This window comes from Vigna umbellata, chromosome 4, assembly GCF_029865625.1.
Source record: "Vigna umbellata cultivar VRB3 chromosome 4, Vumbellata_1.0, whole genome shotgun sequence".
Lineage (NCBI taxonomy): Eukaryota > Viridiplantae > Streptophyta > Magnoliopsida > Fabales > Fabaceae > Vigna > Vigna umbellata.
In genome coordinates, this window is record NC_142168.1 from 7,232,253 (window position 1) to 7,251,163 (window position 18,911).

An 18,911-nucleotide genomic window follows, 5' to 3' on the forward strand; every position below is an offset into this window, starting at 1 on the left:
GCCTTTTTCAGGGCCCTCAGCGCCACTCCTTTCGTACCAACGCCTAACTGCCCTAAGTAGGGGCTGAGCGCCAGCGTGTTGGGATTGGACTTTGTTTTATGCTCTATTTAATGATGTGTTCGTCCTAGGGTTTGTATCTTTGGGCAGTAGAGACGCAGAAACACACTTTTTCACTCTCTAGAGGCAGAATTGGATGCGAGAGCTCTCCTCTTCAGTTTCTAGGGTTTTTCTATCACTTTCATTCCATTGTACACCTAGTTTCTCCATAATTATGGAGAACTAAACTCATTTGTTGTTGGGGGAAGATGTAACCTCTAAACTCTCATGTATTTGAATTTGTTCTGAATTATTATATGCTTCTTTCATTAATTCTTAGAGATTTTCTCCTTTGCTCTATGCTTGTTATGTTTTGGTCATTCATGGCATGATTTTATGGTCTTCTTTGTTATTGGGAAATACCTAGAAACCACGATATGGAGAATTTCTCCCAAAAACAATATTGCCCAGGGATGAGGATAGGAGGTTTGGTTGTCTTAAGCTTATGTTTGTAATGCAAAATTAATTATTAGAGATGCAAGGGATTGTGGTCTAATAATTAAGGATAGACTTTTTTCGCCAAGAGATCAAATTTTAAGTAATTTAGATAGTGACATTAATAATTGAATGAAGAAGACAAATTCTTATATGCATGACAGTAAGGATGGTGAAATCTAAACCCCAACAACATACTCATCTCATATTATAAAAATCATCCATTCACTTTTGTGTTTTGCCCCAATTGATCAAATTGCATTCATATTTACTTTTTCTGCATTTTGCATTCTAAACCAATGAAATTGTTCTTAAGTCTTAATTAGTTAAGGTATTACATGAATGTCTAGTGTCGTGAGTCTTCTGGGATACGATACTTGGTCTTACCATTTTATATTACTTGATACGATTCGATACACTTGCCGATGTGTTAATAGTTTTATACTGGTTCGATCCACTACCTACGTCCAATCTTCCTTCAATCAACCTTAGATGAAGGGATTCCACTTTTTTGATAGAGTTATTATAAGCAAGACATATATAGAACAATCCTCTCAATGTCTCCTTCCTAACTCAATACCAACTATAGCAACCCAGAAAGATCACCCACTTTCTGTCACCCTTAGTAATACCAACACTAAGTCCTAGAACTTTACCAAGTCCTCTTCCTGGCCGCAACAACAAGGACACAATCAACATTGATTGCAGATGAATCTGATCTCCAGAAGTACACCTTGAAGTGCAAATATGATCAGCAGTGAAACCACAATGTTCTTGCAAGAATCTTTAAGAATTTCTTCCAAATGTAGAAATCTTGATTCTTGAAGATCTTAGGACGCTCCTACAACTAAAATATCAACAACTAATTAGTTATGAAAGATATGAATCATAAAAGTTATTGAATACAGAGAGCAATGCGTTATAGATTTCTCAAGTCTGACTCATTTTAATCGATTAAGCAATTAATGTAATCCGTTAAACATTTCCTTCAGCTGTAACACTTTTACATTTGCACAGGATTTAACAGATTAAATGTGCATGCAATCGATTAAACATGTCATACAAGCCACAACATTAAAAAATATGACCTTTATGGTAGTTATGGCTTTCCAATAATTTTTTTCATATAAAACGCATTTTAACCGATTAGGAAAATAACATAATCGGTTAAGTTTCATACTTAAGCAAATTTTTAAAACTTTTTCATTCGTTACACTTCAATGCACTTAGTAAACATGTGCAGACATAACCACGAGTTTTAATCGATTATCTCTAATCGGTTAAAACTTGATGTTTTGTCTCTGTTAAGCATATACTAATATCTCATGAATTTAACAGATTATGCAATCATAGTAATCAATTATTTCATGCATATATACAATGTGCAAAGTGTTTCATTCAATGATTCATTCTTAATCAATGAATACACATATCACATAGTCCAAACACAATCACATATATAATCAAACTACTATTTTGCCATTTGGTTGTGCAAGAAACTATAAAATATTTCTTTTGTCATCATAAAAAACACATATGTGAGATATGAGTTTAGTTGTACATAACTCCCCCTATCAACACAAAAGTTGTTATAGTTTAGTAATATGAATTTGATCATGTCAACAACAACATTATCAAATTTGGCATTGTTGCTAGAGAACACAATTAAATTTTTTATCATTTTGGTTTTTATTTTATTTTTTTGTTATTTTATTTTTATTTTTTTATCACTAACATTTTCTTTTTCTCTATTTTTCTACCATTTATTTTATTTTCTTTATTTATTTTAATTTTTAAATTTATTAATTTTTATATATAAATGTAAATATTTTTTCATAAGATAATAACCAACAGTGTAATCTTTAAAGGAATTATGATCAATATTTTGATCAATCTTCGTATGAACAACCTTATGATCCATAATTTGGATAATCTTTTACGAATTATGATCATCCTTTGTACTATGAAAACAACCATATGATTCATATGGTTACTCGTAACAAACACAACCAACTAATACAATTGGTGTGGTTACTTCAAAAAAGCTTATGAATGATGACTGAACATTATGCTGCAATGAATCAAACGATGAAAGTTGCCATGCAAAGTATGTAAAATTAGTTTGGACAAATGATAACTTATGTGTGAGAGATTAGGATTCAAAGGTTGAATCAACCACTAATAGAATTACATCACACTGATATATCTACTTATGGATATATTGATGCTCAAACCAATATGTCTACTTATGGACACTAATTTTACTAAAGATGTTGCTAAGATTATATGGTTATTTTCAAGAAAAGTTGTGAGAATAATACAATGAAGGAATGAAGTGCACTAGAAGAACCAACAATATTAGATGTACATCTAAAGCATTTACTATTGCAATTGACTTGATTAATGATAAAGAAGTCTTTAAGTGCAGATTTTTGGCCACAAGATAAGATTATGAGGATTGTTGATGATTCTGTTAACCATCCTAATGCACTTTATGATGCTCAAACTGAGTTGAAGTCACACCTTCTACACATCAAGTTTGTTGATGTGAATGATGCAAATAAGTTTTCAATGGTGATCTTTGTTATCATAGTTGCGGAGAAAAAAGAAGAAAGGTTGTTGAAACAGGAAAACATGTCATATTTAAATTCTTTTGAAAGCATTGTTGATAAAAATTAAAAAATGCATGCACATTTATTTTCTACTTTTAGCATAATTGGAAAAATTTTAATAAAAATTTCAAAAATGTGTTTTTATTTTTAATTTATTAAATTTAAAAATCAATAAATTCGTACAAGGTGACTTGTACTTCTTATAATTAAAGAAAATAAATTTTGACTTGTAGCTTAAGCCAAAAGTCATAAAAGATTTTCTCTAAAAGAAGTCCAACAAGCACAATTTTTGAAATAAGTGTAGGAGAGACAACTTGTAGTTACCAGTTCTATTTTTGTTTCTTGTTTTTTAGCTTTTATTTTATTTTTCATTGAAAAAAATTGTGATTTCTTTTTAAAATAGTTGTGAAAATATTAACTTTTGAGAAAAACTCTAACTAGGAAAGACACGACTTTTAAGTTTGTTCATTGTGATTGCACTTCTCTTTCTTAGGAGTCTACTTTGTGAAACTTTTGAACAATATATCTCATAAGAAATCCACCAAAAATACTTTTCTATTTTCAACGAAACTTATTTGCATTGAATTTTAGGATTTGGTTAAATAACTAGAACTATCATAATCTTAAAATAGGAGCCATGTTTTGTGTTAATATGAGTTGATTGTTTATGTGATTATCTAATTGAGTTGATTTGATTTGAGAATTATTTGATTAAATCTTTTTGTGAAAGAGTTGACCTTGTGAGTTTTGAGCCTTAATGTAAAGGATGAACTATACCATGTGTCATTCCTATTTTTTTTTTGAGTGATTTGTTCATATTTTGTTTATACTTATGTATTTAGCTTTATTCTTTATTTTGCAACTTAGATAAATGTGTTTGATTTAAAACGATTGAGACATTTCTTGTTTTTGTCTACTTGGCCAAATAAGCTCAGCCTCATATTGATCCATTTGTCCCATTAAGCTTTTAATATTTTTTTCTTGTTTTAAGCCTATTACAAAACTTTGAAAAAGAAAAAGACCACATTCTCCTTTATCTTAGGAAGAAAAAAAAGAGATAATAGGTTGTATTAGGAATGAGTGCAAAATAATAAAAATGACAAAAAGAGAGAAAAAAATTGATAAAAGAGTTTCGAAAAATAAATGTAGAAAAAAGTGAAAAATAATTGCTTTCTAAAAAAGAGTAACAAAAGAAAAAAAGAGTTGTTTTTAAAATTAGGCTCCTTTATTCTCTCTATATTTATTTAAAAAACAAAAAAAATCTAAATTTTTTTTCCTCCTTTGCATTGGTCTCATTATAACATATGAAAAGTCTTCATTATCTTTAAATCCATATTTTCCAAAAGTATGGAAATATTAGAGTCTAGTTAAATATCATGAGTGTTTGTTTACATAAGTATTTTTAAGTGAAAACACAGTTAAAAACACTTTAGTTCTTTGCTTTTGATTTAAAATATATTTTAATTACTAGAACGTTATCAAATTAAAAAAAAATTACATTGATTAATTTAAAAATATAATTTAAAAGATAATTTTTTTTATCTTTTATACTTTTATTGAATGTGGTAACTCTTTACAAAAACTATAATTGGTTGGAAATCAATTTATATTTGTTAAAAGACGATTTAAGAGTCATGTAACAGGTTTGAATATCTTAAAGAGCTTGTAAATCCTTCTCGATGACTTCTTGCCATTCGACATGTTTCACATCTTCATTGTAGATTAGACATTTGAGAGTATAGTATAACTGTTTCTTTGATAGATTACTCTAATTAACAACAAAAGACATAAGATGAACCACACTGTCATTATCAATATCAGAATCAACATCAATGTTATTAATAAACTTGACAGTGATAATCTTTCAAAAAAAGTAAGAGCTTTTTTAATTGTATTAAATTTTCTAATACTCTGATGATTATCTTCGTCTTGTTTTCCTATTTGATAATTTTTACAATCTAGATTTTGATCATGATTTATATTATTTTCAATAGGTTCAAGAAGGAAAGCGAAATCATTTTGCAGTTGTTAAACCTCAGATATGTTCGTATTACCTCAACCATAACAGTAGATATGTTCGTATTACCTCAGATATTTTACTTTACACATTATAAATGAATAAATAATAATTCAGGACAAAGATACAATTCTAAGGTTTCACATTTATTTATTTTCTAGTGCATTGCAAATTAAAGGTTTCACATTTATTTATTTATATCATTGACATGACTGATATCAAACAAACCTATATTTACAAATACAAAAAGCTGTAATTTATCACACAAGAAAAGAAATGACGAAAAAGTATTTAACAAAATTTGTAAATGATTACATTTCTTGGACATGTTGATATAAAATCTTCAAGAGAGAAAAAGTCTATTCAACCATCTCTATGTAGCCAGTCGTAGATTTGAGAGAGACTAATTCTTCATTGCACCTGGAGAAGTCCTAGATTCAAAAAATGAACAAAAGCATAAGAAACTACATATGCAAACAACTTAGTCAATAATGTTTGGATGTTTTTGTTTTTTAATTTTACGTTGTATTAGTATCCATTTCTTGTCCGGTCCATTGCCGCATTCGTTCTGATGCTTGCTCAACCTGAAATTTGAGCTTAATTAAGAATGCAAAGAAGAAGATCCAACATAAAATTGTGTTTGTTCATCTTAGAAAATTGATTGAACTATGAATATAAGTTTCATTGCTGCTTAGAAACAAAAGCACTGATTCAAACCTCCTTGTTCCAGTTGGTTCTATAGACAATAATCAACAAGATGAGTGTTTGCAAAGCTGTCCCACAGATCATCCCAATCCAAATACCCTGCAACAACACTTTCCATGTCAATTTAGTCTGAGATAACTTCTTCTCATCAATTTGATTAACACATGAAAAGATTAATAAGAAAAAAATTGCTATGTTTTGCCTCATTTGATGATGAAATTGGATGGTTTTTTATTTGAGTGAAAATTGTTAAGAAGTGAACTTTAAGTCTAAATTAACCCACAAAACCAAGTTAGGTGAGGTCTGCATCTATTTATATATTATAAGTTGACCTTATTTCTAGTCGATCTGAGACTTTCAAACACCCCCTCACGCCGAGGTATTGGGTGGTTCGAAACGGTTTGACTGCAGGTGAAATAACATGTCCAACAAACAACAAATATAACTAGGATAAGTTGTAACTATAGCTCTGATACCATATTAAAAGTGGACTTTAAATCTAACTCAATCTCACAAAATCGACTTGTAAGATGAAGTCCATTTATATATTATAAATTGATTTTATCTTAGTCTATGTAGGACTTCCAAGAAAAATGGTGTATACTTTACCTCTACTCTATAACCCAACTTGTAGCCAAAAAAGAAGCCAAGAGGGAGTCCCAGGATATAATAACAAAACAGGTTGATGTAAGCAACCAAATACTGCCAACCCCCTCCAACAGCAACACCTGAAAGAATAGCAGAAGCACTTCATGCTTTTCCTAACTGCATAATAGTTTATATAATCCAAATTATTTGGACCCTCTTACCTGATATAACTGGCTGAACACTATTCAGAATCATGGTTATGCCAAGAAGGTTTGCTAATTTAGAAACTGCTTTAATCATTTCTTTACTAGCAGTGAAAATGACAGCAAAATAGTCTTTTGTGATTAAAATAATGCCTGCAAAAAGTAACCCAATGACGAGGGACTCAACAATTGTGACAATCACTGAATATTTTGCTGCTACTGGGCGCCCTAATCCGAGCTCATTTGAAACCCTCACACTGAGAAAATGAAAAAGAAAACTGAAATCATTCATTTGAAGTTTGTAAAATAACCCTTGACAGTAACGTGGGAAGAAAAAACAAATAAGGCACAGATGAAGAATTTACCTAATTGCTGCATTGATCCCTATAAACAACATTCCTTCCCATCCATTTATATTCATGCTGAAAGAGGAAAAGCAGAATAAGCATCAAATACTAGTCTCTAAGACTATTTAAGACAACAAACTTGTAGAAAATAACATTATCAAAATGTTTCACGTTTTTGAGTTTTGTCCTATTGAAATACACCTATCATTAAGCATTATCAAAGGTCCTTTACAGAAGACGATAGGGGAAGAAATGAAATTTGGATTCTTGGTTGGATTTTTCTGTATTGTTCTTCTCTGTTGTACTTTTAAAATACACCGACTGATTTTTATGTTTTAAAATATATTAAAAAGAATTTTAATATCCAAATTGAAATGTATTGTCAATAGCAGATAATAGTATCAGAAAAACATATCAGAGAATCTGGACTCGAAGAAATGTAGGTGTTTGGATATGACTTACCAAATTGAAAGAGAACCAACAGCAATAACTGGATTGTCAAGGTGTCCAGTGAGCACAATCAAGATCATAAAATACCAAACCTCTAAGCAAAGCATGATGGCTGAAGCAACTGACAATTTGATAAAGGCCCAAAGATCCTTGAAGGCTAACCAAGAGAAGCCTCTCCACCCATCCTTGCACCAACCAATGACATATGCAGCTTGAGCCAAAGCAATGATCCAAGCTGTTGTGCAATAGGCTGCAGCAGCACCACCAGTACCCCAAGCAAGCACCTTCATGAAAAGAACTAGAATAATGACATGTAAAATAAGGGCTACAAAACCCAGCCATGCAAGGAATCCCACTTTGGTTTGTGCCTGCAAGAACTTTTGGGTAGGAAAATTGATTGCAAGAGAAAACATCTGAGGGATAGATTGAAGAGTGAATACTCCAGCTAACTCAGCAATATCACGTTCTTGTCCAAGGAGTATAAGGATTGGCTCAGCATAGATGTAAATTGGCAAGAGGCAGATGCACCCACCCAATAAGATTATCCAAGAACGTTGCATGTAAATCCCCAGCATCTCTACTTGTCCAGCACCAAATGCTTGCCCACATAGAGTCTCTAGTGCACTTGCCATACCAAGCTGCAAGTAGCATTTTGTTAGAAACAACTGCACAATCTGTTGCCTGCAAGTGCATGCATGTGGGATGAAATTTTTGACCAGTTGATAGCTTGATTAGCATAAGATGAATTTCTTAACAAGTTTGACAGTTATCAAGCATAATTCTCTTCTGATGCACAAATAATAAGATTAGAAAAGAATCCAAGAGTTCATAGACGTTAGAAGCTAACCAAGAAACCAAAAGAGAAATTTGAAATGACCGAAAGAGAGATTGAGACTGCAGAGAGTTCCAAATCTCCAAGATGGCCAACGAAGATACTTGTGAAGGAATTGACACCATAATTGCACAGTATGCTGAAAGCAATAGGGCCAGCAATTTGCCAAAGCTTTATGGATTCCGCAGAGAACACAGTTCTAACATCTGCAAAGGAAGTCATTTTAGTGTAGTCAACGTTTGTGTCAACTAGACCCTCAGGAGCATGGTGGAGCTCTGTGTTATCCATGGAACTCACAGTGTTGAACAATGGTGTCTCTCCCCCTGGCGACTTTGGTGTTTTCTTGGGAGAGTTTTCAGGAGAGGAGGATGAGCTATCTCTCCCTCCTCCATTTTCCCTTCTGTCTTCTTTACCTATTTTGTCAGATTTTTATCGAACCCTTTTCGTTTCTCAGGTGGTGGTGGTGGAATCAGACGGTTGCATGCAGAAACTTAACTCATGCAAGACAAGTGCAGGGGAAACAAGGACAAAAGTGGTCTCGTCAATGGTTTTTGTTTCTTTCTATTTTCTTGAATGTCTTTGTGTGAACAACTTTGCTCATTGTTTCTTTGTTTACACAACACAAGATTTTCTTGGCTATAATTTAGGCTTGCCTTAAATTGAAATCATGTAGACCAAGAAACGGATGAGATGACTAGGTCTCCTTCATTCTCTAACTGACACAGATATTTATTATTTCTAAGCAAAAAAAAAGAAAAAACTTTCCCTTTTATTTACTGTTTTCTGCGTTTTTCTTTGTGTTGGCCAAAGATAGAAATCACATAATGACACTGCATAACATCTGTATCACAATAATATAAGGATAACCACACTCTTCAATAATTCTGCTGCAGATTACAAGGGGTTGAAATAACAATTAAGATGTTGAAATCTATTTACAATACTATAAAAGTTGTTTCAATAATCACATCATATATATTATATATTGATGTTTAAACTTCTGTATAATGTGTTGATTTAGTTTTCCTTAATTCACTGTTTCTTTTCTTGATTTATAGCAGCTTATTTCAACATTGGCCAGTTATATTTTCTTTTCTTAAGTTACTATATTTTTACTGTTTCGCATTTAATTTCATGGCAAACAATATTAGAACAGGTATGAAAAGGAAAAAGATTATCTTGTTGCAACTCTTGACCATCTTTATTTATATTATTTATTGAAATTAATTATCAATATATTAGCTTAGAAGTTCGCCTGTTGGAAATGTAAGAATTAATAATAGTTTATATTAATACTTTTGTCAAATAATTTATATCAACAATAAATAACCCAAACAATTCATTCTAACAAATTTAAAATGCATCACATAAAAAATAACAAATTTAAGACGCATCAAATAATAGTTTGCATGTAATAATTACTATTACTTAATTTTAACGTATAAATCCGGTTTAAATGCAAAACCAATGAAACATACACATTTCAATCTACACATAGCCAATTTAGTTGAAATTTTTCTAAGAACAACCATATTCAAAAATATAAAAAAAAATCACTTATAATTAAAAATAATTTTACCTTGAAAATTTATTGGCCAAACTTGTTGGAACTGTAAATTGAGTTCTGATCAAACAAAAGTGTTTTATATACTCTCATTGCTTATTACAAAAGAAACTGATATTACAGACAGATTGATTGTTAATAATGTATAAATTTTGTCGATAAATTAAAATTATTGACGATTTACTAAAAGTCAAAAATTCGTCCGTAATATCATTGTTGATAAAAAAATTTCATTTATCAGTAATTACTTATGGAAAAATTCGTCGATAAATTTATTAGTAATTACTGAAAAAAATATGCCGGTAAACATGTTGATAATACCGAAAGAATAGTTTGTTGATAATTACCAACGGAAAAATTCATAGGTAAACCTGTCAATAAATATCGTGATCTGGTTCATCTTTTTTCCCTGCTCTACTTCTTCTTTCTTTTAATTTTACTACGACGGTGTTGCACGGTGGTGACAGTGCTTGGTTACTTTGTGCTGCGAAAGAGGAAGAATAGAGGCTACCTGGCTGAACGGATATGGTGGCGACGTGACTGAATGAAGACGGTGGACTAGTTGAACAGAGACGACAGCCTAGCTAAATGGACACAACGACTTGACCAAACGAAGATGGAGGCTTGTAGCATTGTGGTGGAGTTGAGAGGAAGAAAAGGAAAAGATGAAGCTGCCTCGAACACCCAAAATGAACATCTGCGAGAGAGTGAAAAATATATAACATTTTTGGCTCGTGAACAAAGAGGAAAAATGGGCGGGAAAATTTCCGCTCATTTTACCGACGAATTTTTTTGGTAATGTATATCATTTACCGACGAGTTATACCAACGAAAAAATTCTTCCATAAATGAAAAGATAGACAGAAAATTCTCGTCCATTTTATCGACAAATTTATCAACAAATTTATCGACGAATTTTTTCATAGCTAATGTATATTTGATGTATTGACAAATTTAACCAATAGATTTATCAACGAATTTTTTCGTAGATAATGCATGTCTTATTTATCGACAGATTCTTCCATGAGTAATGCATGTCTCATTTTCGTCAGTAAAATTTATCGATAATTTAATGAATTTTTGAGTAATCATATTATCATGCAATAATTATACTATACTTAATCATCAAAATATACAATAATCATACTAGACTTAATCATCTCATCATACAATAATTATATTAGACTTAATCATCATATCATACAATAATCAAGCTAAACACAATCATCTCATCATATAATAATCATACCAAACACACTCATCATATCATACAATAATCATACTAAACACAATCATCTCATCATATAGTAATCATACTAGACACAATCATCACATCATACAATAATCATGCCAAACAAAACTATCTTACCATACAAATAATCATATTAGACACACTCATCACATCATACAATAATCATTCTAAACACAACCATCTCATTATACAATAATCATACCAGACACACTCATCACATCATACAATAATCATGCTAAATACAATCATCTCATTATACAATAAGCATACCAGACACACTCATCTAGATGAGACGTTGATGCAAAATCATGGGAGGTTGTGCACTTATGGTGGCCTTCACTGCTATTTACATATACACTTTCAATACAATACACAATAATCATGCTAAACACAATAATCACATCATACAATAATCATGCTAAACACAACCATTTCATCATATAATAATCATACCAGCCACACTCATCACATCATACAATAATCATGCTAAACACAATGATCTCGTCATATAATAATCATACCAGACACAATCATCACATCATACAATAAGCATGCTAAACACAACTATCTCATCATACAAATAATCATATTAGACACACTCATCACATCATACAATAATCATGCTAAACACAATCATCTCATCATACAATAATCATACCAGACACATTCATCACATCATATATTAATCATGCTAAACACAACCATCTCATCATACAATAATCATACTAGACACACTCATCACATTATACAATAATCATGCTAAACACAATCATCTCATCATACAATAATGGGAAGTTGTTCACTTGTGGTGGCCTTCACTGCTATTTATAGATACACTTCCAATACAATACACAAATTTCATCCACAAGGTTAGCATGGTAACACCTATGTCCAAAACTCACATATAGACTAGGACCTCTTGCTCCTCTTACCACATAACTCATCATTCTCTACTTGAGACTGAATGGTTATTGGAGTATCGGGATAATCTCCAATATCAGAACTCTCAACATCAACGTGTATACTAATTAATTACACCCACAAAGTCTCTCCGCGAGACCCATCAACCCATTCATCATGCAATATATATTTGATCCAAATTCATGTTCATAGCTTAACCTAGAATAATGTTCAAGTCAATGATAAAATTAGACATACAAATCAATATAATACAATTACTCAAAATTTCACGCAACATGATCAAATATTATTAACAATTTAAATAGTTAGAGTATTACATGGGATGCTTATTCTCATTACAGACCTCTAATTAAAGATTTGACTGATCAAAGTAATTAACAAGTTTAGAACCTATTGTAAAAGTTTCAGTTCATCCAACGGTTAATCAAGTGAAAATCTTAATTTTACCTAGATGACTCAAAAATAAAATTTAAGATGGGATCGAGTTTTCTAATAAACCCGAAAATAATTTATCTAAATATAGACATCCAATTAAAATATGAACAATCGAAGTGAATCAATACGTTTTAGGAACTACATATTAAAATTTCAAGTTAATCTAACTGTTAACTAAGTAGAGATTGAAGTTTTGCCGCAATAACCTAAAAACAGAATTTAAGTGATTTTTAAATCTATAGGTCGATCTAAATGTAAACAAAGCGAAAATTAAAGTTTTTACTAAGGCAACTTAAGGACAATCTTATAGTGTTGATTATGTTATTCAAAAATGCGAAATTTATACCTCTAGATACAAACCTATTATTAAAAATCCAAACGGTATTTTGACCATTTGCATCCAATTGATTACCGTTCATTATTTTACACATTTGGAAATCTTTTTTTTTTAAAAAAACAAGTAGAAATTTGTTAAGAGGGTTTAAACCTCTATCCTTAATGTTAACATATGTAACTACTGTTTGAGCTACCACAATTTTCTTCTTCAACTTATCACTTTTCTTTAATATAAACTCATTAATCACGTTTTTATTCATAAATAAATTTATTACTACTAATAATAATGAAAATTATTACTACTTATTAAGAATATTTTCATATTTTCATGGGTATATGTAAATTTGTTTTCACTGTCCTATATACTATTAGTATAAAGAAATTGTCTTTTTATTGTACTTCAATTTTAGTCTTTAAATTTTTTTAAATAAAAATAATTATTTTATCAATTTCTTTTTATTTTTTCAATTTGACCTTTTTTATGCTAAAATTTAACTCCTTTTAAAGCTAAAATATCTATATTAATAAAGAAATTATCTAAAAAAATAACAACCACTACCTATAATAAAATTATGAAAATTATTTAAATTTACTTTTATCTATACTATTATGTAAATTATTTAAATTTACTTTTATATATACTATTATGTAAAGAGATTTTCTCTTTGGATGTACACTTTTTTTTTCTTTCAATTTTACTCTTTAAGTAATTTTTTAAATTAAAGTAATTATTTTATTAATTTTACTTTTTATGTGACTATTTTTATTTAAATTTAATTTTTTTTTAATTTCACAGTTTTTTCTAAAATTTAATTATTTTTTAAACTAAAAGAACTATTATAATAAATCATTATCTGTAAGGACCTAGAAAATAGAGTATTAGAGCAGATAGGTGTACTAAAATAATGAGACAAATTATTTTACTTTAAAATAATCTTATAATATAAATAGAATTTTTATAAACACGTCTCATTATTCTAAGAACACTTCATCTCTCTAGAACACTATTTCTCTGACTTCTCTGACTTCTCTCTACCATCTCTTGCTACTGAGTTATCTGTTCAATGATCAGGAGGTGCCTAGGCGATCCTGGCGTTGAGGGCTTCGATCTTGACCGATCAATTTCATGTTTCTCAATTGGTAAGTTGTTTCCCCCTTTTATCCGTGTATTCTTGGACTGTGAGCATGTAACGTTTCTGTCTTGCATGTGGTTAGGAGTTCTTCCTTCAATTTCTAGCTCAATTTAGGTTCTAAGAGCTGTTCTCTATCACCAATTGGTGAGTTGTAGGTTTCTGTTGAGTTTCCTTGCGTTACAAGGCATTGTTGGAATATCTTTGTGGGCTGGACTGTTATCTCTAAGGTAAGGGAAGCTAGATTATTGATTTAATTAGTAGTATGACATGTGTGTGATAAAATTTGTGTTATAGTGCTGTTTGAGTTGAACAGTAGGTTTTGAGTAGATTTAATTGTTTGTTATTTGAACGTTAAATTGTGTAAACTGTAAAATGATGATTATGAATTGGTTTGGATGAATCTAATTGTTGTAATTGTGCATGTTGGAGGTACTGGTTGTGAGTAATTTGTTGTGGTAGTGATGAGGTAGAAAGTGAAGTGAATTGGGCTGGTTTAGAGTCATTTTGAGGAAGTGGAGTAGTGAATTTGTGAATTTGGGGTTGGAAGTGGTATTGGTCAGTTGGGATAGCTTAGACAAGTTATTTAGGACTTATTTGAGTCCTTAAGTGGTTCAAGAAACTGTGGAAAGTGGTAGAATTGGATTTGAGCCTCTAGGTTGAGAGAATTGTAGTTTTGGAATAGAATTTGGTACATAAACACTTTAGATTGATGTTGTGAAGGTTTAGAATTAGTTACTCAAGTCTAATTAGGTATATACAACAATCTAGGGGTGTTAGAAGTTGAAAAAAATGTTTAGAATTGGTAAGATGTGGTTGAGTTGCATAATTCTACATAATTTTGTTCTGCAAATTATGCAGACTTGTTGTGTGAATTGATTCGCATAGCGAGTCACCTTGGCGAGATGCTCTCTACCAAGGCATTCGCACAACGAATGGGTGCGCTGTGTGAATGGATTGAGAGAGTTGCTCTCTGTTTGAATCAGGTCGTTATGCGACTGGTTGGGGTCTGGGACTATTATTCTTTTTATTCAAACAACGAATGGGTTTCGCTCTACGAGTGCTTAAGGAGCATGAGCCACTGTCTGAGGTTCTCGCATAGCGAGCTGGGACGCTATGCGAGGGGTCTGGGGTCTGATTCAAGTCGCGGTTTATTCGCATAGCGAGTCTAACCGCTATGCGAATGATTTAAAGGGTTGGGTCTCTGTCTGAGGATTTGCACAGCGAGCTGTGCCGCTGTTCGAGAAGCCTCTAGTTTCGCTATGCGAATGTGTGCGCTGGGCGAGGGGTTCAGTTCTAGTTCGCTTTTCTTTTGATCTTAAGTTGTTTTAAATGAAACATTGAATGCTTTATGAAGTATGTTGAAGTTGTATTATGTAACATCATTGGTTAGAGATGTAAGTTGTGTTTCAAAGTGAAAGTTGGTGATTTCAAAGTGTAAAGTTCAAAGTATGGTTAATGGACGTAATTCCATGATCCTCAATGAGAGGATACATGGTGGTGCCCTATGTTGTGATTCAAAGTGCACTCTCTTGTTGAGATTCAAGTAAGTTTAGAATAAATGCAGGAGCTTAGTATTGGGGGTTATCCTGAAACTCCAATGGTCTTTCATTCTCAAGTAGAGAGGATTGATTCATGTCGTGAGGAGTAGCAGGAGGTCTTAGTCTTGGGTGCTTCCAGTATGGCCCAAGGTGAGTGATAACGGACTAACCTCGTAAGTGTGGTAGGGTGAAACCCATTGATAATGGCTTTGCAAAGCAGTAGAAGCCACCACGAGTGCACGACCCGCCATAGCTCGGCAATCATTCTAAGTCCGGACAATCAAAGTCAGTGTGGTGTTATATGTGAAGAGTTTATTGATGTGAATGAATAGTATGATTGTATGAAGCTTAGTAAATTAGTATGAGATTAATCTTTGTTTAAACTAGCTTACCCTGTTGTGTGCTTGTATTTTGTATGTTATGGTGTTCTTCTTCTGCAATGTCATCCTTTGGGTGTGAGCAGCGGAAGAAGAAGTGTCTCTAGAACAGGCATTGGATGGAGGTGATGCTGCGGAGTAGTTAGTATAGTATAACCTTGTATATAGTTTTGATCATCCTTTAGTTTGTATATAAAGTTTTAAATTTATAGTTGTTTTTGGATAACTGTAAAGTTAACACTTTATGTTCTAGCTGGATAATTGTTCTATATTATCATGTATGTGATGCTTCTCTTTATAGTTTATAGTATAATATTGGGATGTTACATAATCTAATAAAAGATAATAAAATAATAAAAATTATTTAAATTTACTTTGATACTTACTATAATAATAATTTATTACTTTTTATTTTCATAAAAAAAATCGCGTAACACATACTTTTTCATGTACATTTTTTTTTCAATTTTATCCTTAGGTAAGTTATTTTAAGATGGAATATATTTTCATTTTTATCCTAACCGTTAATTTAAATTTAATTAATTTTTAAATTAAAATAATTATTTTATCATATTATCCTCTTAAATCTTTATTTATTTAAAATCATTTATTTTTTAATATTGAATTAATTATCTATAATTGAAAAAGGATACACGTACGTGTAAAACATATGTTTGTACTAGTATTAACTAGGTTTAAACCCTCTTTTGGTCCTCATATTTGTTGGTAAATCTCGAGTGGGTCATCGCTTTTTAAACTGTCAAAATTGGGTCCATATATTTGTAAAATTGAGTCAATTTTGTCCCTTCCGTTAAGTTTTGATAAACAACGTTAAGAGATGTTGAGCTGTCACTTTTCTAAAATGGCGTGGCATTGCGTATTAAATTGAATGGATTATGTGTTAATTCCACATCAGAAATTTCCATTCACAAAAAAAAAAAAATCTCCCACCCATTAACTTCATCTTCTCCATAGAAACCCTAGCCGTCGTTAGCCACCCGCCACCATCCTCGCCCAAACCACCATCGTGCTACATAACCATCAACACCGTTAAGCCACAACCTTCTACTGTCAACCTCGTCGGATCCACCATCTTCTTTTGACCCAACCAGAAATAAAGATTACCTTTTTTCTTGCACCTCCTTCCATTGTGTATTCGATCATTCCATATTAAGTTCAAGAATATAAAAACTTTCACCAGGATGAAGAATTTGTAAAATCCAGAGTAATCCACATCCAAACAATAAGATGTGATATGTTTGTTGGCTATATTCTGCACAGCCGAAACCTCTCTTCTACCTTCGTTAAACGAAATCACAATGGGCGTGTTCAACCTCGCTTCATCTTCACCCAACGACCTGAACAATAGCAAAAGCAAAATAAACTCCATTAGCAACTTTCAACGAGGGAAAAAGGGGTTCCTTGTTTGCAGCACAATTTGGGGGTTCCTTGTTTGCAGCACAATTTGGGTTGGGAAAAGGGTGCATTTGCAGTGCTGATTTGGGGCCATGGAAATTGAGACGGTGCTTGGACTGTGGAGTCTTCATCTGGGTGGGGTAGTTTTGTTTGGAAGAAGGGGTTGGAGTCATAGTGGAAAATTTGATTGTAAGAAATAAAGATTGAACTGAGAAGAAAGAATTGAGAAGAAGAAGAAATTGGCGCCGGAGACAAAGAAGAAGCCGGAGACAAATAAAGATAAAACACATAACCCATTAATTTAATACATAATACCACGCCATTTTAAAAAAAATACAGCTCAGCATCTTTTAACGCCGAGGGGACAAAATTGGCTCAATTTTATAAGTATATGGACGCAATTTTGATAGTTTAAAAAGCGATAATAACCCACTTGAGATTCACCAACAAATATGAGGACCAAAAGAGGGTTTAAACCTATTAACTAATATTTTTATTTGTATTATTAAACTAATATTAATTAAGAATAAAAGATTAAGAAATGTCTATTATAAACTTGCAAATATTTTTTAAAGGATTAAAAGTAGACAAAAGGATATTCGTATAAACTAAAAACATATTTAAATATTTAATAAAGGTAAAATGATATTATTTTAATATATGTTCTCATGAAAAAATATGAATCATACTTTCCCGATGGCAGTTTCTTCTTATTCTTTCATAAATTATTTTATCTCCATAATTTTTATATTTTAAATTATGTATTTGGAATTTAAATTTTATATTTCAAAATATTTAATTCATAATATATTTTTTATTTTAAAATATATAATTCAAATTACAACTTTTATATTTTGAAATATATAATTTAAAATACAACTTTTTTGTATTTTAGAATAATTTTTTATTTTTATTTTTATTTTAGAATATAAAATTCAAAATAAAAAAATTTCAAATTATAAATTTTAAAATACACAAAATTTATAAAGGTACACATTAAAATACATCACCATGAGGGTGATGAGTGATGTGTCATGGAGTATTCACGGATTAGTTCAGCTTTTAGTTCTGGCACTTCCGTACATCATTTTACTTTGTTTTGAAAATTTTTCAGAACAATTTTTCTGGAATTTTCGAAACAAGATTGTCATAACAATTTTTAAACGATATTTTTAGAATAAAATTTTCAGGGTAGAATTTTTGAAACGTATGAAATGCATTCTGTAGTCAACTTTTGAGAATGAGATTTCTAAAAAAAGCTTTCCAAAACGTATATAATGACTTTCGGAACAAATTTTCCAAAACACTCTTACGTGAAAGGTGTTTTGAAAAGAGCTTTTCAAAAAATGTAGAGTTTTACATAATCTTGTAATTAAAATGGTAAACAATATAAATTGTTGTAACTAATTTTTCTAGACTAAATAATAACAAAAAAATTATAAGACAGATACATAACTGTAATATATTATGAAGATACAACTCAATCTTACAAAACCATCTTATAAAATAAAATTTACACTCTTTTATAAATTGATCTCATCTCTCGTCGACTCGACGTAAAACTTCCAACACATAAATTATTGAATTTGAATTGTCATGTTGAACAGAACAGATAAACAGCCATGATAATGGAAAATAAAGAAGTGAAGAAAAC

General features: G+C 31.1%; 1 protein-coding gene across 1 annotated transcript; it reads right to left on the reverse strand.

Annotated features, from left to right (window-relative positions):
* Positions 1–5,519: 5,519 nt before the first annotated feature.
* LOC124838786 (MATE efflux family protein) lies at positions 5,520–8,597 on the reverse strand. The gene is made up of 8 exons (XM_047314471.2): positions 8,301–8,597; positions 7,466–8,091; positions 7,022–7,078; positions 6,675–6,913; positions 6,475–6,593; positions 5,878–5,964; positions 5,683–5,744; positions 5,520–5,580 (listed from the first exon to the last, which is right to left on the reverse strand). The coding sequence occupies exons 1-8, from the start codon at positions 8,571–8,573 to the stop codon at positions 5,520–5,522; spliced, it is 1,524 nt and encodes a 507-aa protein (XP_047170427.2). The 5' UTR covers positions 8,574–8,597.
* Positions 8,598–18,911: the final 10,314 nt, after the last annotated feature.

Coding starts and splice junctions, on each gene's coding strand:
- LOC124838786 (XM_047314471.2), bottom strand. CDS start 8,573: ATGGATAACACAGAGCTCCACCATGCTCCTGAGGGTCTAGTTGACACA. Junction 7,079..7,465: donor GTTGGTTCTCTTTCAATTTG/GTAAGTCATATC, acceptor TTCCTCTTTCAG/CATGAATATAAATGGATGGG. Junction 5,745..5,877: donor GAACCAACTGGAACAAGGAG/GTTTGAATCAGT, acceptor CTCAAATTTCAG/GTTGAGCAAGCATCAGAACG.